The sequence below is a fragment of the Manacus candei genome, unplaced genomic scaffold (assembly GCF_025592945.1).
Source record: "Manacus candei isolate 608988 ecotype Guabito, Panama unplaced genomic scaffold, ASM2559294v1 h1tg000042l, whole genome shotgun sequence".
In the NCBI taxonomy this organism is placed as follows: domain Eukaryota; kingdom Metazoa; phylum Chordata; class Aves; order Passeriformes; family Pipridae; genus Manacus; species Manacus candei.
Window position 1 is genome coordinate 852922 of NW_026138090.1, and position 27912 is coordinate 880833.

The 27912-nt window shown below is 48.9% G+C and overlaps 1 protein-coding gene across 5 annotated transcripts in view; it reads left to right on the forward strand.

Moving 5' to 3' along the window:
• Positions 1–27912, forward strand: part of PFKFB3 (6-phosphofructo-2-kinase/fructose-2,6-biphosphatase 3) — a 44574-nt gene that overhangs the window by 6162 nt on the left and 10500 nt on the right. For 2 of the 5 annotated variants that reach the window (XM_051795232.1, XM_051795234.1), the window contains exons 1-9: positions 15976–16686; positions 21818–21943; positions 22243–22339; positions 22567–22633; positions 22780–22854; positions 23160–23216; positions 25683–25807; positions 26549–26756; positions 27302–27448. In XM_051795232.1, coding sequence (XP_051651192.1) covers positions 16608–16686; positions 21818–21943; positions 22243–22339; positions 22567–22633; positions 22780–22854; positions 23160–23216; positions 25683–25807; positions 26549–26756; positions 27302–27448 — 981 coding nt within the window. In that variant the 5' untranslated portion in view covers positions 15976–16607. Of the gene's footprint in view, positions 1–15974; positions 16687–21817; positions 21944–22242; positions 22340–22566; positions 22634–22779; positions 22855–23159; positions 23217–25682; positions 25808–26548; positions 26757–27301; positions 27449–27912 lie in introns of those variants that run through there. The other 3 variants (XM_051795230.1, XM_051795231.1, XM_051795233.1) reach the window with 3 other exon arrangements.

Sequence of the window (27912 nt, forward strand, 5' to 3'; positions counted from 1 at the left end):
GAGGATTTATGAGCACCAATGGGCAAAGCACACGATGCAGGGAAGCCAAGTGTGGAGTCAGGAGCTGCTTGAGGGGGGTCCTGGCTGCTGCAGCTCCCCATAGGGGCTGTCCTGGTGACAGTGACAGCGTGGGTGTCTGCTCAAAGGGCAGGGAGGAAACGTGTGGCAGAACTGGCCCCAGCTCTCCTGACTCACCGGCTCGTGCCTGAGTCAAACCATCGCCTTGTTATCAATGAACACCTTTCCTGGAAGGTTGGAAATCCCCTCGTGTCCTGCTTTGCCCCCGGCCAGTGTTTCTTGCCGTGGCATTTTCCTTCTTGCTCTTGGTTTTGTTTCATCCCCTTTCACCTGACTGGCCCCTTGAGCCAAACAGGAGTAAACAACCCAAAGGAACAGGTGTCTGTCCCCCCATTGCAGCCCTCCCAGCACCTCCCTGCTCCCTAAAGCTCCAAGAAAGCACCCAGTGAGCGCAACCTCTCCACTGCCTCTTGGACATTGCACTTTCTTTAGCTTTTCTGACAAGCCATGGAGAGTTTTTAGCGGATTTAAGGATTCACCACGCCCAGTGGTTGTGTTCCCGTTGGTGCTGATGGGGTTTTGCACAACCAAGCAGCAGAGCCGAACACATCTCGGGGTGCTGGTGCAGGGCAGGACATGCCAGGCTGTGGTGGGAAGGTGGGACAACCTTTGCTGGCACCAGCTGCAGGTGGAACCACCACTCCACTAGAACGTGTTGTAGGAGGCTCACAAGGGGTGTGCAGCTCCCTTGAGGTCCAGTGGGTGAACTGGGGCCCACTCTGCACTCCAGTCTCTCCACGGAAACCATCTGGTGGGGAGAAACTGTTGTTACCATCTCTCAGACTTCCTGAGTCTGCGAACTAAACCACGTGGAGATGCAGTCACTGATAGCAAATCCTCATCTCCCAACCTGGGAGCAGGCAGACATGCCTACAACCTGCCTTGCCAGGGCCAGCATCCCACCTTTAGGAAAAACCCTCCTTTTGGAGTCCTGCCTCCCTTCTGCAGGGATGGAGAAGGACTCTCCATTGCTGTATTTGTGTGGCAAACAGGCACTGGCATGACCCTGGCGCTTTTAATGCCTCTACCATCTGAAAACCGGGCTCAGTGGCCTTGTCACATGGGAAAGACACCCAGAGTTGGCTTGGGCTTCACTGCAGTGCTTGGATCACACCACCAACAGCCCCCAGGCCGCTTTTCCACCTGGCATCCCACCATGCCTTTGCCACCACGAGCCCATGCTGGCAGAGCAGCTGCCAAACCCTTCCCTAACACACCCTCCACGATGGGGAAATTAATCTCAGCATAAAACAACTCCAAAGGCTTTAAATCAGATGACCGCGGGTCTTTCACGGAGGGACGTGGGAGGATTTCCAAACCCAGCAGCCAGCAAGGTGTGATCCCTGTTTTCCTGGTGCGTGCCTGCACACACGCACACACATCTCTGCAGGGCACCTGCTTTTTTTTTTTCCCCTTCAGAGCCACATTTTAAGGCTGGAAACAAACAAAAGAAAAAGAGGATGGGGGACTGGCCCCAGTTGGGAGTCAAGATCAAACTCACACAATCAGCTTCAGATTTCCCTGGTGTTTTTTCCTGGGGAATTCCTTGTCCTTGCAAGAGGTATTAAGTTTCCCCTAATACCTGGGCAACATTTCCTGTATGTACCTTAAATATTCTTTGCTCTAAGGAGCAAATATTAATTTCTCTGTATCATTCTTTTCCAGGCTGAAACTATTCCCCAGTTTTCTCCTTCCTGGAGCACAAAATCACTCTCATTTTGTGCTCTCCCATATATCCCATTCTGAAAACATCTCCTTGGTATTGCCCATCATGTCCCATCCCAGATTAAACCTCTTCCCAAAGGCACAGGGCTTGGAGTGAGATGTACCTTTCCCTCGTACTGAGGAACCAGCACCATCCAGGCCAGAAAACCCAACATCCCTACATTTTCTATAACGACCTCTTGCTAAAACACCCTGAAATTGGGCTTTCCTTCCCCCCCCCCTTATTATTATTATTATTACTATTATTATTATATTATCCCCAGGGACATCATACTGTTTCTTCAGATTGGCTGCTGAGACTTTTTTGTTCTTTCTTTCCCCAGTCCTTCACTCCTCACTAGATGGTTTCCATCTTTGTACCTTGAAGCAGGGGAAACTGAGGCATGGGAGGTTGCAGAGATGGGCTGGAGGCCGCTGTGACTGCGCCTTTAGTTGCTCTTATCCACAGATCCAGCTCTCTCTGCACCAAATCTGGCTGTGCCAGAGCATCCCGAGGTGTGTGTCTCATGTAGGTATATTTTGGTGTGTGTTACTGGACCAGACCCCATTGTAGTGCAACATGGAGCTTCTAAATCAACCCATGTAGGTAGGAGCAGGCTGTTAAAACCCCACCTGGAGAGATGTTGATTTGATTTGGAAATGCAGGAAAGCTTTGCTCAGCCCTAGAAAAGTTTATTAGAGTGGGAAAGCTGAGATGGACAAATGTGAAATGGTTTGGGGAGAAGCGATAGTGGGAAAAGAAGGTACTGGTTGTGTCTTTACACAGATCCAGCCCCACTTTGGGCTCCCCTTTGAGCAGGGACACGGTAGGGCTGGTGTTAAATTGCCTGCATCCCTTCAGCCAAGCTGATTTATTTCCCTCCCTAACACCTTGGCTGCCTCTGGAGCTTGTTTGTCCGACCGGACGCAGGGAGAGCCTTTTCCAGGGCAGAGTGGTGAACTTGTTTACCCTTTTATTTATCAGTTTATTGGCCCTGCCCGGGCTGCTGGCACACAGGAGAGGGACGGGGATGCCGGGATGCCGGAGCACGTGCCAGCTCTGGGAAGCCGCACGGGCTGTCCATGCCCCGTTCACATGGACACAGGGAGCAGGGAGGAAACACGGCCGGGCTCTGCTTTCCCGAGCTGGCTGTCACCCAGCACTGCCACGGCTCTCCCAGCAGCTGCACCTCCTCCGAGACATGCGAAAGGAGCATGAGCAGTGCCGAGGTGCTGCTGGGCTTTCCAGCTATTTCCAGGAGGCCTGGAGAACAGCTGAGCGTGATAAACAACAGGGGTAACCCACCAGGATGAGAGGTGTTTTTCTCCCAGTGGTAATGGGAGAAAAACTGGGTGTCTTGTCTCCTGCTGCAGATCCAGCCACAAGAACAAAGGAGGAATGTGATACCTCAAGGAGGGATGTGACACCCCCAAGGAGGGATGTGACACCCCCAAGGAGGGATGTGACTTCCCAGTGTTGGTCTCTCCAGAGCCAAAATGATCCGGCTGCTTCTGCAGAGGGAGAAGCAGGAGGATGGGTTGCACTGGGTCTTGCTCATGGGCTTGAAGGTGGGGATTAAGCAGCTGGTGGAGCTGCTGATTTCTGTGCCTGGGAGGGCGAATTTTTCTGCCCCTAAAAATGCAGATTGGCACTGCCAGGTTACCCTGCACAAGTGGATAATAAAGGCTTCTTATTCACCAATATAAATTTATTTGGAGGAAACTTGTACCTTCATCCCAAGTATGACCGAGGCAAGCATCCCACCTTGACGCCAATAGGAAATTCTAACATACTGGTGCAGAAATTTGAGGATTTGGCCTGTGTTTTTTTTCTCCTGCTCACTGATTTTCTTAGAAATCCTCCTTATTAACAAGGGATTTCTGACAGGAGCAGTAGGATATAGCTGGGGCTGTGATTTGGGCCTGGGCAGCCTGATAAGGCCTCTCCACTCCCAGGAATGTGGGATAGTGTCCCCTTTGTGCCAACACCAGTTCCCCAGGGATGGATCTGTGCTCATGAAACAAAGCTCCCTTTCGGAAAAAAAAAAAAAATAAAGAAAAAAAAGAAAAAAAAAAAAGAAGTTGGTTTGGGTTTTTTTTTCCAGCTTGGGTCCATTTCCCAGCTGGAGAGCTGGATCCCATTACATCTGAGGACAAGGCTTTGAGATGGAAAAAGGGACTCAGAAGTAGCTTTGCCAGCAAAATCTCCATGTTGTTGAACCAACCTGACCAGGATGAGTCGAGACAGAAGAGGCACCTGCCAGCAGTGATTTTTGTGTTTATTTGTTTATCCAAGGTGGATTTGCCAAAGGCGGGGAATGAATTTTCACCTCCTGCCAGCTGCGAAGAACATGTACACAGGGGAACACAGTCAGCAAAGCCTTTGTTTCTCTTAAACATGAAAGCACATCTTTTTGCCGCCATGTTTCCCCTTTCCTTTTTTTTCCCTCTTCATAGTTTTTGGGTGCAGCTGAGCCGCTCAGAACTGACCAAGTCAAACACCATAAATGGAAGAGCAAGTTAATAAACCACTAAATCATTTATGGCTGTTGCAATGGCAGCAATTAGGTGGAAGGCATGAGGGAGGGAAGAGTTCCTTTTTGGATATGGCTTTACTAGCCCAAATTTTGGAAGACTCGAGGCTGCCTTTTCTTGGCTTTGGGTGTCCTGCCACGCTGTGCTTGCAGCAACAGGGTTGGGTGGCCTCGGCAGATAATGGCCCTGCTGCAAACAAGACAAGACCAGGCAACGTGGGACGAGGTTGGTGTGTGCCAGCCCTGAGTCTTAGTCACCCTGTTCTGCCAATGACTGACTCTGTCTGAATGCAAAAGGACCAGATTTTTTGAGCAGCATCCGACGGCAGCGGCGGCACAGGCTGCCAGGGATTGAGGTGGTTGCGTGTGCTCCTGCACGTGCCCAAGGGAGCTGTGCTTGTTCAGTCATGGAGGGCTGGTTTGACCCTGCATGGGATGGGTTTTCAGGGTATTTAGCTGGTCAGCTCTGGGGTGAGCACCAGTGTTTAAGGCAGGACAGGGAGGAGAAATGCAAGGCATCTGTGCTGAAAGCATGTCTTGCAGATACGGTACTGCAGCTGCTGTGACCCTCTGACCACCCCTGCCTTCACCCCAAAGCCATGCTTGTGAGAGCCCCTTTAGCCACAACTGTGGCAAGGCCTTGCTGTTGCGTAGCTGGCATGTTTGGGAAGTGCTCTGGGCTCTGCCAAGCAAACCTCCGTGGGGGCAGACTGGAACTCCTGTTGGCTCAGCACAACCATCTATCTGATCCACGAGGCATCAAAGCACCTTCACCCAGCAGTGGGAGAGAGGTGCCCATCATTAAGGTACCTCGGACTATCCAAACCTGGGTAATAAATGCATAGTATGAAGCAAAGGAAGGTCATGCCTTGAGCCTGAGCCTGGCTCTTTTTATTGGGAAGTTGGCAGGAAAACCTGCAGGGGAGTCGGGTGGCTCTCAGATCTCCTGTTGAGTCAGGCTGCTCTCCAGCTGTTTTCTTTCAGGCTGAGTGCAGGGTAAACAGCTGGGCTGGGAAATGTGAAACCCTGGCTCTGACCGTGCCATCATCTTGGGCATCAGCACAGGGAGTGTGCAAGGACTCACGGACACATCAGAGCAGTGCAGAGGAGCAGGTGGGGATGAACACATGGAGGGGGCCCATGTCTCCTGACGTCATTTGTTTGGATTTTAAGGAGTGAGAAATAGAAGTGGAACCCTATTTGTGACGCAGAGTTTGTGCTGGCACAGATTGCCCAGAGAAGTTGCAGATGCTCCATCCCTGGAAGTGTTCAAGGCCAGGTTGGGTGAGGCTCTGAGCAAACTGGTCCAGTGAAAGGTGTCCCTGCCTGTGGTAGGGGGGTTGGAATGAGATGATCTTAAAGGTCCCTTCCAATCCAAACCATTCTGTGATTCCACAATGAATGGTGTTGCTGGAAACACTAAAGCAGGCACAATAAAAGTGGTTTTCCCCCTTCTCCATCATTCTTCGCTGGGGGCAAGTCATAGTCCGTGGCCAACATGTGCTTCCACCTGTGCCATCCCCTCCTGGCTCTGTTTCTCAGCTCAAGGAACATAGTTGTTTGGGGAGAAAATTGAAGCACTCCCAAGTGCTCTGAAGCACAGCATCCTCCCCCATGATCCCTGCCAGGCACCCAGATACTGGTTTGCTACCCTATGATAAACTCCAAGGCAGAAATCTAAACATTCAGCTCATTTCTTTTTTTTTTCCAAGGAGCTGTTAACAGTTTGTCGTTGTGTGTTGGAAAATACAAGTGCATTTGAGAAAATATGTTGGCAATAAGCTCCCCATATTGTTTCAGCTTGCCCCAAAATTCCAGAGAAATTTCCCATTAATATTTTTCATGTCTGATTGGAAAATATTAGGGAAAGAAGAAACAAATTCTATAGATATTTTTTGGCAATTTTAGCCCTTTTTTTTTTTCCCAGCCAGGTCTCCATGGCATAGAAAAAAAATAAATGAAGTACACAAATTAAAACATCTGCTAGGAATTACACACATTAAAATCTTTGCTCTACAAGTGGAAAAATTTTAAGAAAGCCCTGATGAGGAAATCTGATTATTTAACTTCTGCATTCCAGCAGTCTGTGTGATCTGATTCCAGTGATTTGGGTCCAAAAACTGGTTAGAAGACTTGTTAGGAAATTGGAGGTTACCTGGGAGAGGCTTTGAGTATAAGGAGCTCCAGTAAAAGATGTGGAAACTCAACTAGACCAAGACCTTACTATCCTAAATTTCAGCCCATTGACCACACGCTTTCCCTCTTAGTTGTCTTTCCCAGACCTCCTAAAAGCAATGCCTGCAGGTCTCAAGTTTAAAAGCACATGGCAACACTCTGGAAAAGTGGGACACTTGCACCTCACCTCTGGATGCCTTGTGGTTTCCATCAGCTCAATGGAGAGGGGAACCCTTAGGGAGGCTCATCCAGGGAATGGGTCAACTTCAGCAGTGGTGTTGGTCCCAAAAGTGGTTCTTCTGGGCCAGAGTTGAGGTGTGTAGGACACAGTTGAGCAACCTTTGCCTGTATCATCCCAGCCCTGTGAGGAAGCAGGGACAAGCAGGTTGTGGATATGGCAGACGTGCTCAGGAGGGTGTGGGTGGGAAGATGCTCAGCACGTACGCGGTTTCGAAATGCAGCTCCTCATCAAAGCTTCACCCTTCCTCCCTACATGGAGGATTGAACAAGGAATTGAGTTTTAGGTCACCTTGTGCTGGAGAGCACTGAGATGTGCATTGGTTTTAGACACAGAGAACACTGGGGCGTCTCTCTGTGCTCATAGGATACAAACTCCTCCAGGACACATCTTATCCTGGTTTACATTCAATACCCACAGCAGGGCAAGTGAATTGCTCTGGGAGTGCCCATTTCTCTCCACGGATCATAGAAGTGGTCAAAGGTGACCACCTTGTAGATACCCAAAATGACACAAATCCTTCCCAAATACTACCCACAGCTTTGAGGTGGATGGAGGCAGAACAGCTTCATCGCCTCCTCCCTGCTCAGGATTCCTCAGGGAACCTTTTCATCTGAGCCTCCCAGGCAGTGCAGATCCTCCTGGGATGCTGCTTCAACAGCCCCTGTATCAGAAGCCAAACTGATATCAGCAGGGGTTGAGAGCCGAGATAAAAAATTACCCTTTTTCCCAGGCTATGATTAATCTGGTGCCCGCTGCTGCCTACAAGCATGTCCTCCTTGATCAGCAGCAATACAAACCACCACATTTTCTCTCCCAGAGCTTCATGTTGAATTTTTTTGCATTACTTTGAAGACGTTTCCCAGCATTTCTAGGGTATCTGGCTTCACCACGTCATTGCCTACAATGTTTTTAGGAGCTTCCCGGTCACCATGGCAATGCTGAGGTTGTCACTGGCCTGGGCTTGTTACATCATGAGGTGAGTCAACCCCAGAAAGGCCACAGCCTTTGCCATTGTTTGATTTAATAACCTGCAAGGATGAGATAACGATCCAGGTCTTAATGAAAGGTGGGTGGTAATGAGAGGTTAGGAAACAGTTCAATAGCAAAGTCCATGGGATAATGACAGGCTGAGGTTTTCAGAGGGTGATCATCTTCTGCTAAATGGGTTGAAGAGACTCATCCATGGAGGGGGGTTCACATCTATCACCGAGCCCCTGCAGGCAGGAGACCTGGAGAGCTGCACCCCAATTGCATCACCGGGCTGAGAATAAAGTTCTTCATGAACACAGCCAACTTCAGCCTTTGGGTACCTCTGTGAAAATAAGGAGGGCTGGAATTCTGTGTTTTTCCCATCAGATCCTCAACATGCCGCATCGCTTCGCAGCACTGTGCTGGTTTGGGTTGGGATAGGTTAATTTTCTTCATAATAGCTGATATGAGGTTGTGTTTTGGATTTGTGACCGAAACAGTGTGGATAAAATAGAGATGTTTTTGTTATTGCTCAGCAGGGTTTGCACAGTGTCAAGGCGTTTCTGCTCCTCACTTTACCCCACCAGTGAGGAGCCTGTGGGGGACAAGGAGTTGGGAGGGAGCACAGCCTGGAGGCCTGACCCCGACTGAGCCTGGGGATATTCCAGACCATATGGTGTCATACTTAGCACATAAAGCTGGGGGGATGAGGAGGAAAGGGGAGATGTTCAGAGTGATGGCATTTCTCTTCCCAAGTCACCATTACACGTGGTGGAGCCCTACTTTCCTGGAGTTCACCTGACACCTGTGGGAAGTGGGGAATCAATTCCTCATTTTGCTTTGCTTGTGCACATGGCTTTCACTTTACCTATTAAAGTGCATCTCAACCCACGAGTTTTCTCACTTTTACCCTCCAACACTCTCGCCTGTCTCACTGCGGGGAGTGAGCGAGTGTCTGTGTGAGCTGTGGGCCTGAGCTTCCAGCCAGGGTTAAACCATGACAGTCCTAAATTAGGTCTGGCTCAGGTGTGAGCACGTGGCTGTGTTTCTGCTGATTTACCCAGAGAAGGCACTGTGATAACACATGCCAAGTTATGACATGCAATATTTAACCTGGCAGCTGGGACGGAGTAACCTTGTAAACACACTTTCCTCGCAGACCAGCAGGATTTTTGTGCTGGATCAGTGCCATGTCACAGGTGGTTGTGGCATCTTGATTAGGGATGAGGTAACCTAAAGTCAAGTTCAACATCCTGTGGATTTACACCCTAAATAAATCCCAGGACATTCAGTGCGGAATTTCACTCCTTAAAAATCACAGGGCAAACAGGGAAGTGTTCTTTTCATGTAACTGAAAGTACCTGGGAGTAGGAGGCACAACCCAGTGTCAGGCTAATGTGAATATTGTCTTCTCAGACGCTCTGATGGTGCCAAAACATGAATTTTGGCTCTGTGACTGAACTGCACCCTTCAACCCTTTCTGTTGGAACCAAGCCTGAAATTTTGTAGCCAGAGTTCATTGCAAGGGGAACTAGTATTTAGATTCCTGAGACTGGAATATCCCAGTGTCTTACTGTCTGTTTGCCCTCTAACCACTTTTAAAACACCATATTTCACAGAATCACAGAATGCTTTGGGTTGGAAGGGACCTTAAAAATCATCTCATTCCAACCCCTGCCATGGGCAGGGACACTTTCCACTAGACCAGGCTGCTCCAAGGCTCATGCAATCTGGCCTTGGACACTTTCAGGGATGGGGCATCCACAGCTTATCTGGGCCACCTGTGCCAGGGCCTCACTCCCTCACATTAAAATCTAAATCTACCCTCTCTGCAATCCATGGAGTCAATTATCTCTATAATTTATCTCATTGATGGAGTGAGTTTTACTTTGCACTAGTCTTGTAAGGTTGAGAACTTTCACAGGACATTGCTCAACCCTCTTGGACCCATTTCTGAGCATTGAGAAACATCCCTGCTCTAATGGATATTGCAGCTTCAGAACGTTTTTTTTTTTTTCAAATTATATTTTTTTGAGAACTACAGAATAGAATTCTAAAAAAATTACAGATGAAACTGGGATTTTAAATATTAACATTGGTCTGGCTCCTTTGGGGTCATCAGTCCTGTCTAATGGACACCCATTTTACACCTCCACAGCTCTGGCCTTGAGCTTTACTGGGTCTTCCAAAGGACCCTCAAACACCTGAGCACACTTGGAGGCAACCACCTCTCTCTGGGCACAACAGAGGGAACCTTGAATGATTCAGCCTTTAATTTGGTGAATTGAGATTGAATCCAGGTTCTCATCCTTCCTTCTTCCCCGTATTTGTCGCAGCCAGGCAATGCATTTGCAAGTCTCCCATTCCCTTTCTTATAACTCTTATAATTTAATTCTTATATAATAACTTAATTCTTATAACTGAGCAGATTATAACCAAACACCTCTTGTTTAGGCACAAATCTGACAACTCAAAAGAAACAAAGTTCAAACCCTTGTCCTCCTGCTTGAAGGGCTCTAAATTAAAAGAAATTAAAAAACAAATTTGCTTTTTTCAAGGCTGGTGGCATAGCACAACAGAGGCTGACTTCAGGCAGAATTTACTGTCCCTGAAAGAATTTCTGTCTTGCGCTGAGTGTGACAGTGACAACATGTGGGGAGCTCAGTGCAGAGGGCTGAGCAAAACCAAGCAGGTCCCCTGGAATGAGTGTGGCTGAATTGTGCATTTCTGCAACCCCCTCCTGGCTTTTCCTGCCCCTTGGCTGCCAGGAAAAGCAAGATCAGCTCTGGGTGAGATGTTTGACTGGGGCTGATACCGTGGGGTGAGCAATGCCCTGTGCCTCTGCCGGGATTTCCCCCTCTGGGGCTCAGCACTTGTTTCTCAATGTCAGAGTCTGCACCCTCCTGAATTTTCCCCTTCTCTGCTTGTGGGTATTTTCAGGGAAAAGCTGCACCCTCAGGAAGGAGTGTGGTAGCCTGAACCTTGCTCCTCTGGAGTCTCAGTGCTTGGCCGTTGTGTGCAACGAGCTGAATTTCTTGCAGTCGGGGAAGGAAGATGTTTAATGAGCACATCAGGTGCAGCTGGAGAGAGCACTAGACTCAAAAGCTGGATGGTTTGTCCCCAGCCAGGAGAACAGACGTCTGCCCTGGTGGAACAGCTCTGGAGCAGCCCCAAGCTCACGATGTTGTCTGCCCTGCCTGGATCCTGCACCCGGCAGAACTCAGCCCTCCCAGTTGCAGACTTAAAGAGTAGTCAACAGGCTTTGCCCGGTTTCTGTTCCTCTTTGCCCAACAGCGGGGCTGATGCTGCAGGTTTGAGGCTGTTGAGGAGGAAAAGGAGTGTGAGACTACAAGGGCAGGGAGGTGAAAGGCAAGAAATGAGGAAGGAAAACACAACTTGATAAGACGAGAGGAGAGAAAAAAGCACTTTTCCGTGGCAGAAACACCCCGACCCATTATAGGGATTAATTCAGGATTTTATCGTGGTCCCCCCACCCCGGGCATCAGGACTTGGGCGGGATGAGGGTGAGGGTGAGACGTGGGGCGGGAGCGGTGATATCCTGGTGATACAGGCACAGTTCGCACTCCGCTCCTTGTTTATTTACTCCTGTAATTGAAATACCTGTGAGGGCGAGGAAGGCGGCTGAAACCTGCAGACACAATGGACCGTGAACTCCAGCTGCCTTTACAAATCCAAACATTTTTATCAGCCTTTGCTGATAAAAATCAGCCATTTATCACCGGGAGCCTGACCCTCAGCAGCTCTTTTTCAAGTCCCTCCAAAGAAAGCGGCATCAGCAGTGAAAACTGCTCAGCATCCAGCTGGTGAGAGGACAGGGCAAACAGTTGTTTTCCTCTTTGACATTTCTGAAAATCTCCAATTCCCCGAAAATATTGCAGTCAATTTTCTCGGCTTTTTCAGTATCTCCCCCCCCCCCTTTTTTTAAGTGCAAAATTCAACATTTTTGTTTTGTTTTGTTTTTCCAAAAAATTGTATAAATACCCCTCGGTCAGCCCAGAGGAATAATTTTCTCTGTTGCAAGAAAGTGTCATTAATGCACTAACAAGAATTTGGGCAGCTGCTGCCTGACTTTTGCAACGTCTCTTCCAGGCTAGGGAACCCTTCAGAATGGCTTTAAACTGGATGAGAGTAGGTTTAAATTAGATACTATGAATGAATTTTTACTGTGAGGGTGGTGAGGCCCTGGCACAGGTTGCCCAGAGAAGTTGTGGATGCCCCATCCCTGGAAGTGTTCAAGTCCAGGCTGGGTGGGGCTTGGAGCAGCCTGGTCTGGTAGAAGGTGTTCCTGCCCATGGCAGGGGGTAGGAATGGCATGATCTTTAAGGTCCCTTCCAAAACAAACCATTCTGTCATTCTGTGAACTTTGTGCCCATGTTCCAGGATGGTAAACCAAGGCCATACTGGAAACTGCTGCTGGATCCAGCTGCCCTGACATTAAGAGAGCACACGTAAGGCCGCATCCATAGGGCGATGTCCACACAGCTCCCAGCCACCACTTCCAAATTCTAGCCATGGAAATAGTTCCTGGGTGCAGAGTTGGACTGTGCAACTCGGATCCCAGCAGGAATCATGCTCACTGCACCCCCATGCTGTGTCCTAAGGAGGTGATGCGTGTTGCACCGAACGTAGGCAAAAACGTGACTTGTCCTTTCCTTCCAAGTTTCCTTTGGAGAATATAAAAAAAAAGAAATAATAATAAAAAAAAAAACATTAAAAGAGGAGGATGAATCACAGCTTAGTCAGAGTTGGGGCTCGTTAGAGCAATTGCTGATGGTGCTGGCATTTTGATGCCGGGGGCAGAGTGCCAGGAGAGGCTGGCTGGTGACCAGTGGGTTCTTCCGAAGGGGATGGGGAATTAAGTCCAGGATTCTTCTGGTGGGATGCATCCAAAGCCTAATTCCACTGTTCAGGATGCGTTACTAGGTGAGTTCGATGTTAGAGCAGCAGTGGAACATAAGAGGGAATTGAGGGAGTTTGGCTCTGATGTTTTGGAGAAGTTTGCAGCCTGTAAACCCTGTAAGAGATGGGTATACTGTTCTCACAGAAACAGGTTATTTCCCCCTTTTCTGCCAGACTTCCCCTCTTTGCACTGCCCTTTCCTCTTCCACCTCTCTGTACCTGCTGCCTTCATCCCTCAGACACTCAAGGTCATTTTGTCCACCATCCACCACCAGGACTTTCAGATTTTAAACCCTGCATTACATTTATACCCCTGTCCCTTTGCATTTATTAAATGGTCCCTGAGATGGGGAGGGGTGAAGCAGCAGCTCCAGCCAGCGCTGGCTGGTTTATCCCACCCTCCACATACTCCATCACACGGCGCAGCAGAGGATGTGGGACAGCATCCCTGGCTGTCCCGTGGCATCCTGTGCTTGTTGTGCCTCTCAGCGAGCTGACACACCTCTTACTGACAGCATTCCTCCCCCTCAGTGACTTGATTTCTGGAAAATTCGCTGAGCTAAGCACCCCCGTGGGCTCCTTTCACAGCAGCTGCGAGCAACAGCTTATTTACCGGTCTGGGTGCTATTAATAGGGAGCTGGGATTTTGCATGGCACAACTTGAGAGGGGAAAAATAATCCTCTCAGAGCACCTAGTGAGACATCCTGCTCACCACCCTCTCCCCAGGGTGAAAGTGCCTTATAAATAGTAATGGTTCTTCCAGCTGACCTCCCTCAGAGCAGCTGGGTGCTCGTGCCCCTGAAATCCAGGCCATTTATTTAGGAGTTGAAGCTTTCCGCTCCAGTTATTCAGGAGTTTTTTAGCCAAGAGTTACTAGGTGGAGCTAATTTGAAGTGACTGTGATTTTAATTCAGGCAGGGTTTCGCTTTCGGGCTCCTTTTGATATTGTGGGGGTGGTGACTTGTGAAGCCACAGAGAGGAGAGTGAGCTGCTGGAGGAAGGGGGATGATGCCCAAATTCCTCGTCCTGTAACATCATGTGAATATTTGTCCTACTTCTGATTCATGTTTTAGCTGGCAACTGAGCTTCTGTTACCCTCCACGTGAAAAGGATTTGGGGATTTTGGAAAAAAAACAACCCTCCTGGCCTTTCCCAAGGATGCATTTTGTGCACAGTGGTCCAGGGACCGCTGTTGTGCCTGATCCCCATCCCACATTTGCCAGCTGGAGCACTCACTGCTCCCTCCCATCTTCCTTCCCACATCCCAAATCTGGTTCTTTTCCAGCTCCCTCATAGTAGCTATTTAAAAATTTTTTTTTTTTTTGTTGTTGCCTGTGAATATTTTTTCCCTGTGTAGGAGAGGGAAGGATTGTGCATTTTTTACTCCATCCATCTTGGCTCCATTTAAGGAATTGGCCAAAAATACCTTCTTTCTAGATGTGTTAACAAATACAAGCCTTTGCTTCCAGGGGAGGAAAATGCCCTATATAATAAAAGAAGGGGTTTGAATGCTTTAAGTATCTGAGATGCTCCTTAACGGGCTTTAAATTTTCAAGCAAAATTTGCTTTATTAAACCCCATCAAAGCAGATGCTCCCACCTCTGCGGCTCTTCCCACCTACCCCATATTCCCACTTCTCCCTGCTGTGGCACGTTCCCACCCAGCATCCTGCCAAAAGGACCCCCCTGTGCCAGGTGGGATAATCCTCATAGCTAAGGCAGTGTTGGGGTGCAGGGGGAGGGTGTTGAGCATCTTTAGCACTTCAGTGTCACCATAGGAATTTTCTGAGTGGCTCCTGGACAATGTCCCAACCCCTCTGTGCTGCAAACACGGGCTGTGTCAGGGTGTGAGTGTTGCTGGGGTGCTGTTTGCAGCCTAACTGAAGGTGGAAATGAGACTTGCAGGAACCTGGTGAGCAGATTAAAGAGTTTAATAAACTAACAGAAGAATGAAAATTTAAAAAAAGAATAATAATAATTACATATTTGTCATAGGTGAATATGCATGACAGATAGACAAATAATAGAACGAAAATATTAAAATATTAATAAATTATTAATGAAATAACAAATAATAAATATGAAACCAGCGAGATTAATAAATTAAAAATAATAAGAGAAATAAATAATAAATCAATACTAAGCACCCGTTTGAGAGCAAAGGTTCCCCGCGGAGCATCCCCAGCGCTCCCGCCGCTTCAGCCCCTTGCGGGGAGGGACGGAGGGATGCGGGGGGGTGGACCAGGCGCCTCCCGGGCGCGGATGCGGGCGCGGAGCGGGGCGGAGCAGCCGCGGTGGCCGCGGGCGGAGGAGGAGCCGCCGCATCCCGGGCATCCCCTCCGGGGGAGGCGGCCCCGGCACCGCATGTGCGACGTGAGGGACGTGCAGGAGCGCAGACACCGGCATCCCCCGGCCCCCCGGCATCCCCTGAGCCCCCCCGGCATCCCTCGAGCCCCCTCCGAGCCCCCCGGGTCCCCCCGGCCCGAACCCTCTGAGCGCGGTGTGGGGGCGCGCCAGCGGAGCCCCCCGTCCCACTGCTGTGTACTTGGAATTCATTTATTTTATTATCACTTTATTATTTTATTTTAAAAATATTGTTATTTGTAGAATAATTTTTATTTTGTTTCTCTCGTTTTGATTTTTTCAGTTAATTTTATTTTTATTTTATTAAAATTCTATTATTTTAGTTTTTTTCCCTTTTTAAAAATTTTATTCCATTTTTATTTTCTATATTTTTATTTTATTTTTTTTCTTACTCCATTGTTATTTTCTACTTTTCTTAGGGTTTATTTTATTATCCTCATATTTTTTTCCCTTTTATTTCCTTTTTATCCGCTCAATTAATCTTTACTTCATTTATTTTCCCCTTTTTATTTCCTCGCTTTACCTCCTTTTAATTTTTCTAAATGATTATTTTTTTAAAAAAATTTCGTTTTAATCTCCCCCTTTTACTTTTTATTTCCTTTTCGCCATTTTAATGATTTAATTATCATCATCGGTTTTATTAATTTTTATTGCTTTTACTCGATTAATTTTCTAACACGGGAGAAGCGAGACGGGAAAGTTTTTTTAACCGTACACTTTTTTAGCTTGGGGGAGCCTTCACACACCCACCCCCCCTGTAATAACACCCCCATAATCCCCCCCCCTCGCTGTCGCATCCTTTGGTTTGGGGGGTCGGTGGTCGCGTCCCCGCGGGGAACAAAGCGGGTCCTTTGTCCGCGCTGCAGTTCCGGGGGCGGGCGGCGGGGGGCAGCACTGCCCGGGCCGCGCCGCATCCCCCCCTTCATCCTCCCCCCCTTCATCCTCCCCCTCCTCCTCCTCCTCCTCCTCCTCTCCTCCTTCCCCGCCTCCTCCCCGGCTCCACAGCGCCCGCCCGGCCCCTCCCTGCCCTCCCCGCCCCGCGGGGCGGGCGCCGCCGGGCCCGGCCTGTCGGGATAGAAATAGGCGGCACCGGAGCTGCCGGCACATCGCGAGCGGAGCCGGGCAGGGCGGCAGCGGAGACCGCAGCAGCAGCACCAGCGCCACGAGCAGACCTTCTCAATCCTTTTTTTTCCCCGGCTGCCTCGCGTGGAGATTTTTCCTACCCTTTTTTTTTTTTATTATTTTCCTCCCTCTATTTTTTTTTTAAATATATTTTTCTTTCCATCGCAGTCCGCGGCAGGGCTCGCCCTCGCTCCCTCCCAGCGCGCAGCGGCAGCGCTGGTGCCGTTCCTGCCCGGCTTTGTGCCCTGAAGCCCCGTCCCTCCTCTTCCTTCTCCTCCTCCTCCCCCCTCCTGCCGTAAAACCTTCACGAGGCTCCGAGCAGCAGCATCCGAAAGCGCCTCAGCCGCTCGCTGAAACCACCGACTGCAGCAAAAACCCCTTTTATTTTTTGTTACATATTTCCTCCCCCTCCTTCCTCTTTTTTTTTTTTTTCTCCTCCTCCTCTCCCCCGCAAACGCATCAAGGTGGACGCGGAGCGCAAAAAGACCTTTGTTTTAAAAATGCCCATGGAGCTGACGCAAAGCCGCATCCAGAAGATTTGGCTTCCCAATGACAACCGCCCGGCGCTGCCCCGCCGCTGTGAGTACGGGCACCGCAGCATCCCCGCGGGATGGGACGGGATGGGATGGAGGGGTGGGTGGGAAGCAGTCCCCGTCCTCTGCGCTCCCAGAGGGGGCTCTTTGCAGCGCCCTCCTCCCTCAGCATCCGTGCAGCATCCCGCTTCCCCCCTCCTCTGCCTGCTCCAGCATCATTCCCGTGCCCGCATCCCACTCGCTGCCATCCCGTGACTCACTTCCAGCCCTTGGGAGCTGGAGGAAGGTGCAGCCGTCACATGGCCCCGCGCAGCGGAGGATGCGGGGAGGTGCTGAGACACGCGTGGCCCAATTTCCACTCCCTCCTCCCCGCTCCCCCTCTCGGCTTCCAGCCCTGGGATTAAAAGGAAAGGGAGCAGGTTGTTCACCTCGGCGCCCGGTCACCAGCTCAGCAGGGATTTTTCAGGGTGTCACAGAGTCATGAATGGTTTGGATTGAAAGGGACCTTAAAGCTCATCCTGTTCCAACCTCACTGCCATGTGCAGGGATACCTTCCACTAGACCAGGTTGCTTCAAGCCCCATCCAATTAGTGCATTATAAATTTTTATTTTTTTTGGAGGTGGAGGCAGGATTAGGGAAATGGGTTTAGGGAAAAAAACCCCAGCCGTTTGCACTTTATCATTTAACCCTGTGGGATGAGATAAGAGACAGGTGGAGGGGAAGGCAGAAATTAATGCTGAAACTTCTACAGTGCTCTTTGAAGCTCAGAAAGATCCTTGAGGGGTTAAAACCAACCTCTGTGTTTAAAAAAATAAATTATATATATATAAATAAAATCAAATGTTTGGGTCATCCGGGTGTTACTATAAACCAATTCATCTGAAAGCTCAGGAGGCAGCTCCTTTAACTCACCCAACAGCTAAACTGACAACCTACCAGTTGTGCAACTCCGTGTAACTCTAAATGAGCATCGCAGGAATCTGCAGAGCCGGGATGGAGGAGATGGCACTGGATGAAGGATAGAAGTGGCTTGGGCAGTTGGGTGAATCAGTCTTTCCGATGCTTTTCTTCATCAGGCATTTAAAGTCACTTCTGGTGTTTATTTCTCTTGGCTGGAAAGTATCCCCTTTTAAGAAAAATAATAATAATTTTAGAAAAAGCAGATATCCTATGAATTTGCCAGCTGTTGTTGCCCGGGGCTATGGGTCAGGCTCCCTGTAGCAGATGTTGGGACGTGCTGCCTGAGCCTGGCAAGGGCAGCTCTGCAGCAGGAGCTGCTGAGGAAATGGGATTTCAGCAACAGGCTGAACATCTGGGTTGCCAAGGGGCTTTGGTCTGAGTGGGGTAAAATGGCTTAATGCTTTGCATGTGTGTCTGTATGGCTTGACTTTTCTCAAGGACTGACACCTCTGAAAGAAATGCCTTGTGCACGCAGAGTCTCCCAGTGTTTCTTGCCACTTGGTTTCTCAGAGGAGAGAATTCCCTCTTGGTAGAGAAGACTAACATATTTAGTATATTAAGGCACTAAAGGGCTTATTAATAACACAATGTGGCTTCTAATTATTTTTTCTCGGGCTGGGAACAAGCCATGCTGGGCACTTTTCGCTATGCAATATGGGAAGAGGGTTGTTAGGCTTTTTTAGATCTATCTTTTTATTTATTTTTTTTTTTAACACAGGGTGGCTATTTTAAACTCGAGGTGCTATTAATTCCTCAGCAGCAACAAAGAGCAGAGCCACAAAGCTGGGTGGGAAGCGGGGGTGTAACGGAGACTACGGCCGGTGTGGTCCCTGGAGGGAGCGGGAGCATCCCTGGGAGCATCCTCTGGAAGCTGCTCCCTGCGCGCGAAATAATTAGTCCGATTGTCGCTTCCTCGTCAGTGGGAGGCTGGAGTGGCTCGGAAGTGGTGCCTTCGTCTGGCCTTTTGACGGCGATCCATTAAATTGCTGTCAAGCTGCACGTCTCTCACGTAGGGGCTGGGAAAGTCAAGTCGTCGCAGGCGCCGGGTGGGCAGAGCCAGGCGAGGGGAGGGGGCTCGGGAGGGGGATGCTCCAGGAGGGAAGGGGCTGCCGCTGCCTTTCTCTGTCCCATCACTTCTCTTTGCCATCACTCCCGCTCGGGGGCTGTGCCTGTAAAACCCCGGCTGGCGCGTTCTCGGGGCGGTAGCGGTTCCACGTGCGCGTGTGATGCAAAGTGCAGAAACCTTCATGCGTGAAGGTGTCAGGGGATTGCGGTGAGAAGAAGCTGCAGAAGGGGAATGTAGGGCTAATGTAGAACACGTGGTGTGGGGGATCACTTATAAAAGGAGACCGTAAAAGTACCTGAAGTGGGGAGGTGGCTGTTCTATCCGACCTGTTAGAGAAGCAAATTTCCTTCCCTCTTGTGGTTTGTATTGTTTTGTTGTGTTTTTTTGTTTTTGCTTCCTTCCCTCCCCTGTTCTGGTAAAGCACAGGAGCTCATCAGTGCTGACCTTCTGGCAGCTGTAAGCCACACGTGATGAGCGCCTTCTAAATATCCTGACTGAGCCTGAAAGTCATCCCTGACCTTGACTTACCTGGCTAGATATGGATAAGCGGTAATGAATATCCATTGAAATCCCTGATAGCTTCCCAGCAGTGGTGAAAAGAAATTATGAATGAGGTCTTTGTGAAACACTGAGCAAAACACTGGTTTCTGTTTCATCCCTGATACAAAGTTTCTCCGGAGACTTTTGTGATTTAGTTGGGTTTGGGCTCAGATTCCTGATAAAAAAGTTCCTTGCTGGATACCCTGGTGTTTTGGGAGCTGCTCCCAGGTCTGTAAACAGATGCTTTTTCATGGTCCAAGGGGAACCTGGATCTTGATCTTTCCTTTGGCAGAAAAACAAACTGTGGGGAGATTCCTCAATTACAGGTGTTTAACTCCTGCAGCACCCTTTGGAGGTGGCACGTATGTGCCACCTCTGGGACTGTCACAGATGTCTGGAGCCAAAGGCACATGAACAGTACCCAGTATTGTCCCCATCCTCTTGAACTGCTATTAATGGCCCAAAATCCTCTTGGCTCTTTGAGATCCTTTGTCCACTCTTAAAGGAAGGGTTTCTTTATTTGGGTATTATTCCCTCCTCCTCACTTTATCTAATAAGTGTGTGGGTTTTGTTGCAAGACCAGACTTGCAGCCATAGGTTGTGAGAGGAAGTGAAACTGTTAGAAGGGAAACAAAGATTTTTCTGGGTATATTGCTCAGCTCCCTTGGTATCCAAGTGTGGAAAATTGGCACTTGCTGCCAAAATCGATGAGAGCTACCCTGGGCTTTTGAAAGGCAGCACTGGGGAGGCAGGTTCTACAAAGGGAGTGAGTGTGAGGGCAGCTCCAGCCTGAGGAATGTGGAATATTTATGAAAAGAAGAAAAAGAGAAAATATATTTTAGGTAGTTTTTAATCTCTTGCCTGCTGCGTCTGCTTTGGTGAGACAACGAGGAAGATGATGGGAGGCTCTTCTCTGCTGTCTGGGTACCAGTGCTGTCACTCTTCCTTGTGGTCTTAATTTGGTTTCTTCAGCTGTTGGATTTATTTTTTTCCTAGAAAGCAAAGGGAATCCCACGTAATTTGCATGTTTTATGGATACCTCTCAGTTTTGTTTGCCCTCTCCAGATCTAATCTGAGTCTCCATCCTCAGGTCCCACCTGCAGGCAGCTGGGACAGGCAGGCAGAGCTCTCCACCTAGACCATAATTAAGCTGGGGTTAATGGCTCTGCCACCAGCCACTCACTCCCTGCATTCCTTTCCCATGAGGTCTCTGGGCTCACCGGGTGGATGGAAGGGTGGGAGGGAAATCCCCTGGAGGGTCTTGCCTGTCCTGCCCTTGCTGGGAGGGCTCTTGGAGTGTCACACTGGGCGGCATGAAAGGCAGCTGGCTAATCTAAATTCCATTAGGCATCATTAAGATCTTCCTTTCCTGGCTTTGTGCCTTGGCCTTGCCCGTGTGCAGCACCATGTGAGAAGCAATTCTTCAGAGCAAGCCCTAGAGAGGAGCAGGGATGCAGCCAAGGGAGAGGGATGCTGCCTCATTACATGTTCCACGGAATGTGTGGTCCAGATGCATCCCCTGACACTGGGGCTGCAAAGTACTAAAAAAAAAAATTCCCAAACTGTATTCCCAGTTCTGTAACCTCAGCAGTTTCCCCTGAACTGAACCAGGAATTTGCTTTCAAAAGGACTTATGGGGGGAGAAAGTGATTCACCTGGGCAGCCTGGCAGCTGATTTGTCTGCATTTTGGTCATGCCATTCAAGTGACTTGGACAGGAATTTCTCTTCACTTGCCAACTCATTGCTAAGTGCTGCCTCTGGATTTTATTTCCAGCTGTTTGACATGGATGCTCTTTACCACAAAAAAACCCGCAAACCAACAACCCAGCTTAAAATAGGTTTATGAGAAAAAAGGGATAAATTACTTGGATATCTGCTTTTAAATGCTGATAGTTCTGTGGTCTTCATACCCTGTTTGTCTTCTGAAAAACAGTTGGTTGCATTTGCACGTGTATCAGTTAAGAATCTAGTCAAATATTTTGGAAGATGCTCTCTGGGGGAAGATCTCTGTGCAGACCTGGTATTTCAGCACAGCAGCAGTGTCTGAAGTGTGCTGCTGCAGGACCTGGACCAAAGTACTTGGCCATCCTCCAGCTTTTCACAGAATTGGCCAATCCACAGAAATGGGAGGTTGTGTTTGCCTTGTTTTCTTTTTTTTTTTTTTTTGGTTGTAAGTAAGGAAACTGAGGCCTGGAGACTCTCCAGGGAGCCTGGGCCAGCTGCTGGTTCCTTGCCTACTTTGCAGCCATCAGGATGTTCTTACCGTGGCTTTCAGGCTGTGATTGTCATCCCCTCCTGGTTTGGGTGACACCAGGGTGAATTTGGGTCAGCATGGCTTAGCTGGGCCAGCTGTGTCTCACCAGTGGGAAGCCATGGAGCCATCCACCATGCCTCCTGCTCAGGGTCTTGGTTGTCCAAACTCACGAGAGGGATGTACAAGATATTACAGAGGTGATGGTGCACAAAGAACACAGGTTTTGGGTTTTCTCGGCTGCTGAAGGATTTAGGGGAAGGCTGAGCGAAGAGCAAGTGCCTTGTAGGGTTGATACAAGATGAGCTGGAGGATTCACAGCTGCTCATGTTCTTTCTCCTCCTCCTCCTCCTCATAGCCTGTGGGCCACAGCTTGCCAATTCCCCCACTGTGATAGTGATGGTTGGCCTCCCAGCCCGTGGGAAGACCTACATCTCCAAGAAGCTGACCCGCTACCTCAACTGGATCGGTGTCCCTACAAAAGGTGAGGCATTCACTGGCTTCCTGGGGGAAGCATGAGGTCTGGTCCTCAGGAGTTGCTGTAGGAGCTCAGTGCCTTGGGATGTAGTGGGAGAGCTTTCCAAAATCGGATGGTCCAAATATTGGTGTTTTGCCATCATTTCTGCTGCAGCCTGGGTCCTCCTTCACTTCAAGATCAAGAGATGTCCCTTGAGCCCTTTGCTCTAAGGATGTAATTTCTTATCACTTTGCTTGCTTTAATCGCAGAAACTGTACAGATGAGATGAGCTCCTGATTTTGATGGTTTTTGTCTTTCCCAAATAGTTTTCAACGTGGGGGAATATCGCCGTGAGGCCGTGAAGCATTACAGCTCCTATGACTTCTTCCGTCCTGACAACGAGGAGGCCATGAAAGTCAGGAGGTAAGTGTGGGCACTGCCTCCATCCTGGTGAAGCCCATGGCTGGAGCACAGTTACCCAGTTTGTTTGGGGGTGATGAGCAGGGCTCTACTTTTGAGTTCTCCCTGCCTGACCAAAGAGGCCTGACTTGGGTGCCAAGAGCTCAAAACTGAAGCTGCGTGGGCTTGGTAGCTTCTGGGTCACCAGCACATCCAGAGGACATCAGGACCACACATCTCCTCTTTTGCAGGCAATGTGCCATGGCTGCCTTGAGGGATGTCAAGCTGTACCTGACGGAAGAGGCTGGACAGATTGCGGTAAGAACGGAGATGCGCTCCATGGGATTTTGGCAAGTCCCAGTCCTGAATGTCCTGTGCCATTTGCTCTGCAGTTTCTTCCCTGAGGAGGGGCTCAGTGGGAAACCAGGCACTTGCTGTGCTGACTGATGTCTTTGCTTTTAAAGGTTTTCGATGCCACCAATACCACGCGGGAGAGGAGAGGGATGATCCTAAACTTTGCCAAAGAAAATGGATTTAAGGTTGGTACCATGGGGCTGATGCCTGAATTGCATAGTCCACCTTTAGTGTACTGTTGCTGTGTCTTCTTTCACTAACATATTGTCCTCATGATGCTCCTGTGTAAGGGATATTTCATTGCTGGGTTTGATTAAAAATGTGAAACTCTTCCCTCGTTCCTCATAACAAGTCCTGGAGAAGGAAACAATGGGAGTAGGGCAGAGGGAGAGCTCTCTGGGCTAGCAGGGAGGAGGTTGGGTTGGGCAAGGAGCTGGTTGTGTGTTAAAAGCCTTGTTGGCTTTCAGCTGAGGTTTGCTTTGTTTCACAGGTGTTCTTCATTGAATCTGTTTGCAACGATCCCACTGTGGTTGCCACCAATGTTATGGTAAGTGTGGAACTGTCTTGCTTTTGTTTTCCCTCCATAGACAGGTAGGAAGCCTGGTTCTCATGGTGGACTTCAACCACCCTGGTATCTGTTGGAGGGACAACACAGCATGGCACAAGCAATCCAGGAAGTTCCTGGAATGTGTTGATAATAACTTCCTTCCCCAAGAGAGGGGAGCCAACAAGGAGAATGTGCTGTGTTGCACCTTGTTGCCATCAACAAGGAAGGGCTGGTGAGGAATGTGAAGCTCAAGGGCAGCCTTGGCTGCAGTGACCATGAAATGAGACCTTAGCAGAGCAGACTTTGGCCTCTTCAGGAATATGCTTGGTGGAGTACCAGGGGATAAAGCTCTGGAGGAAAGAGGGAACCAAGAAAGCTGGATCATCTCCAAGTTCAGGTGGGATGCGTTACCAACAAAGAAGTAATCAAAAACGTCAGGAGGCCTGCATGGATGAACAAGTAGCTCCTAGACAAACACAAAAAGGAAGCCTACAGAGGATGGAAGCAAGTAGAGGCAGCCTGGGAGGAATACAGAGATTGAGTAGCTGGGGATCAGGTTAGAAACAATAAAGCCCTGACAGAATTAAATCTGAACAGGGATGTTGGGAACAACAAGAAAAGCTTCTATAGGTACATTTGATGATAAAAGGAAGACTAGGGAAAATGTGGGCCCTCTCCAGAAGGAAACAGGAGACCTGTATCCTGGATACTGGGGATATGGAAAAGGCTGTGGTACTCAATGACTTCTTGCCTCAGTTTTCACCACCAAGTGCTTCAGCCCACTGATGGAGTTGTAGAAGGCAAAGGCAAGGACTGAAAGAATGAACAGTCACCTACTGTAGAAGATCAGGTTTGCGACCATCTAAGGAACCTGAAGGTCTACAAGTGTGTGGGACCTGATGTGATGCATCTGTTGGCCCTGAGGGAACAGGTGGATGAAGTGGGGAAACCACTATCCATCACATTTGAGAAGTCATGGCCATCCGGTGAAGTTCCCACTGACTGGAAAAGGGAGAACATAACCCTCGTTATTAAAAAGAGGAAAAAAAGGAGACTTGGGAAAGTGCAGGCTGGTCAGTCTCACTTTGGTGTTTGGCAAGATCATGGATCAGATCCTCCTGAAAGCTATGCTGAGGCATATGGAAAATAAGGAGGTGACTAGAGAGAGCCAGCATGGCTTCACTGAAGGCAAATCGTGCGTGACAGGCAGGGCTTGGTATTGGGACTGGTGCTGTTTAACATCTCTGGTGACATGGACAGTGGGATCGAAGCACCCTCAGCAAGTTTGCCGATGACACCAGGCTGTGTGGTGTGGAGGAAGGGATGCCACCCAGAGGGACCTGGACAGGCTGGAGAAATGGGTCTGTGCCAATCCCATGAAGTTCGAGAAGGCCAAGTGCAAGGTGCTGCACCTGGGGCAGATCAATCCCAAGCACAAGTACAGGCTGGGTGGAGAATGGATCGAGAGCAGCCCTAAGGAGAAAGGGTGCTGGGCTGGGACTGGAGCGTGACTTTTGCTCCCGTTGGGAGCTGTTGTCCCAGGGCCAGTGACCAGCTCTTTGAGAGGTTGCACACAGCCTTTTCCATGATGCTAATAAAACCCTCAGTTTGCTGCATCTTTTTTTTTTTTTTTAACTGGATTTTTTTTTTGGAGGATTTTAATCCCTTTATTTGGAAACTAATGCTTGAAGGGGGAGAAAATGAATGTGGGATTTTGCTCCATGGGGGTGCTGCAGATGAATGGTGCTCGTAGTGCTGGGATCAGTGTGGAAAATACGCCATGGGCCCTGGATGCTGCCACATGTGTCACTCTGTTGTATTATCCTGTTCGTTTCAGGATTGCCTTTGAAGTTGCTAATATGTAATGCTGCTGTTCAAACCCAAATCTTCAGGGAAAATAGCCTATTAGATTAGTTCAGGGGGAAAAATAGCCTGTTACATTAGTTCAAGCAGAACTCAGTCCATGGGAGTTCTGGATATTCATGTTGCCCATTTGTAGTATCTGTCAGCCCGGTAACTTGCAGCAAATAGTGCACAGAAAGGGTTTGAATGTTGTTATGCAAATATCCTTTTGCTGACCCAGGATAAACATCTTGTCTAAGTTTGTGCACTTTCCATTCTCAGCTTGAATTTAAACCTGATGCGTTTTTTTTTTTTTTTTTAACCACAAGGAAGCTCAGTTTTCCCCACTGTGTTGGGTGGTGAGGTGCTGCTGCAATTCCTGGGAGAATGGGAGTGGACTGATGCACATCTATACTAACCATGCAATGGTTTATACCAGATTATCTCACTTTATGCTTATTTTTGGGTCTAACTCGCTTCTTTTGTGCCCCATGATAAGTGATGACTGTAGAGTGTCTCAGCTGTTTGCTGAATGCTGGCAGGACTTTGGAATTCGAGATTAGCATTGTTTGGCTGGGAGACCTTCCTGACCTCTCCTTGTGGTGTGGGTTTTTTTTTTTACAGGAAGTCAAATTGTCCAGCCCAGATTACCGGGACTGTAACTCCACTGATGCCATGGAGGACTTCATGAAGAGGATCAACTGTTACCAAGCCAGTTACCAGCCACTAGACCCTGATGACTATGACAGGTAAGAGACTTTGCTGACTTTTGACCTGGCTTAAACACCCTCCTGCTCCTAGGAGAGAAGCAGTGAAGGATGAAGCTGTATTTCACTTTGTGTTCAAATACCTGACTGTGCTGGAGTAATGTATGGCCAAGCCTCACCTCGAAACCAGGCTTTTTCCTTGAAAACGCTGGTTTTCCCCAGCCCTGTGCCAGGGAGTCGGGCACTGAAACTTTCCCAGGCTCTTCTGGGCTCAGATATGCTGTTTTCAACCCTGTTCTGCAGGTCTAAATACAAAGGGTTTGGAAAAGCACTTGAGTTTGAGCGGTTGAGGTGCTTTTGTCATTGTCCCACTTAAGGAAGGGATTGGTTGGCTCAGTCCACAGGACTGAGCAAGCCCTGTGGCTTCTGCCTGGTTGTGTGCCCTGGGAAGACCTTTGCTGTCCTGTATGACTCTGCAGGCACCTCCCAGCCTTTCCACTGCTCACAAACACGTCTGTGTGCTCTACCCGGATTATTCCACTCCTGCTGATCCCTGTTGTGGGGAGGAGCATGTTCCCTGTTAGTCCTGTTTAATCCTCTTTACTGCTGCAAGGAGGAATGGCGATTACACTGGTGTTATTCAGCTCTCCGTGAATCCCCACTACCTGTTGGCTTCCTGTTGAAAATAGCCTGCAGGAAATCCTTTTAGCTGGGTGATTATTATGCTGAGGGAGATAAGTCACAAGGCTGTTTCATGAGAATGATGTTTCTTTCTTTCCCTAGGGAACTTTCTCTCATCAAAGTCATTGACGTTGGCCGGCGGTTCCTGGTCAACAGGGTTCAGGATCACATCCAGAGCAGGATTGTTTACTACCTGATGAACATCCACGTCCAGCCCCGTACCATTTATCTCTGTCGGCACGGAGAGAGCGAGTTCAACCTCATGGGCAAGATTGGAGGGGACTCTGGCCTCTCCAACAGGGGCAAGAAGGTGAGGGAGAAGGGGAATACTCCCCTGTGGCTTCAAGGAGGGGTTTGGCTGTAGTAGATGCCATGTGTTGGATGAAGTGTATATTTGATGACAGCTGGGTTGCTCAGGATCCATCCATAGGGCTGGTTAAGTTTGGGCATGGCCTCAAAACAAGACTTCCCAGCCATCATTGTTACTTGTAGTCTTGCACATACTTGGGCCTTAGCAGAGATTGGGCTGCAGAAAGCAAATAAGCAGAGCTATGGTTAAGGATGGCCAGGCATTTTCCATAACACTGTGGGAAAGCCCAGGTCATGGTGCTGTTTCCTGAGTGCTGATCTTCCTTGAAGACAATAGGTTGCCTCTTTCTCCTCTGTTTTCTCTCTGTTCTCACACCCCTTCTTGGGGATCATTGCATGAGCAGAAGACTCATCTGTCTGCTTATGGAGGGCAAAAGCAGACCTGAAGAAGTCAACACTTACTGGGAAGCAGGGAAGAAGGCCCATTGGGAAGCTATGGACCAGGAATCAACCGGGTTTTTTTGTTTTTTTTTTTATGCCCCACAGTTTGCGCTGGCGCTGAACAAATTTGTAGAAGAGCAGAACCTGAAGGACCTCAAAGTCTGGACCAGCCAACTAAAAAGGACAATCCAAACAGCAGAAGCTCTCCAGTTGCCCTACGAGCAGTGGAAGGCACTCAATGAAATTGATGCTGTGAGTATCTTTGATTGCAGTAGGAAGAGCTGGATCAGGCTGGTTGTTGCTTGACAAGAGAGAGAAATAGCACCAGACTCTTTGCTTCTGCTAAATCTCAGCTGCCATGGGGAGATTTTCCTTCTGTGGGAAAGGGTGATACCTCTGCAGGACTCACCTTTTAGCTTTGATCTTAGTTGTACCTTCTGCAGATTCTTCAAGTGTTGTCTTGAATTATAGAATGGTTTGGGTTGGAGGGGACCTGAAAGACCATCTGTTCCAACCTTGTGCCATGGGCAGGGACATCTTCCACTAGACCAGGTTGCTCCAAGCCCCATCCAGCGTGGTGGATTAAAATGATTTTTGTTTGGAACTGCTCTGTAGCTGAGCACTCATAGGGTTATAGACAATTGCTTTGGAGAAGGTTTTACGTGTTGGCTGTGCTGATGCTTTTTGACCTGAGTATGTCCAGTAACCATGGATGT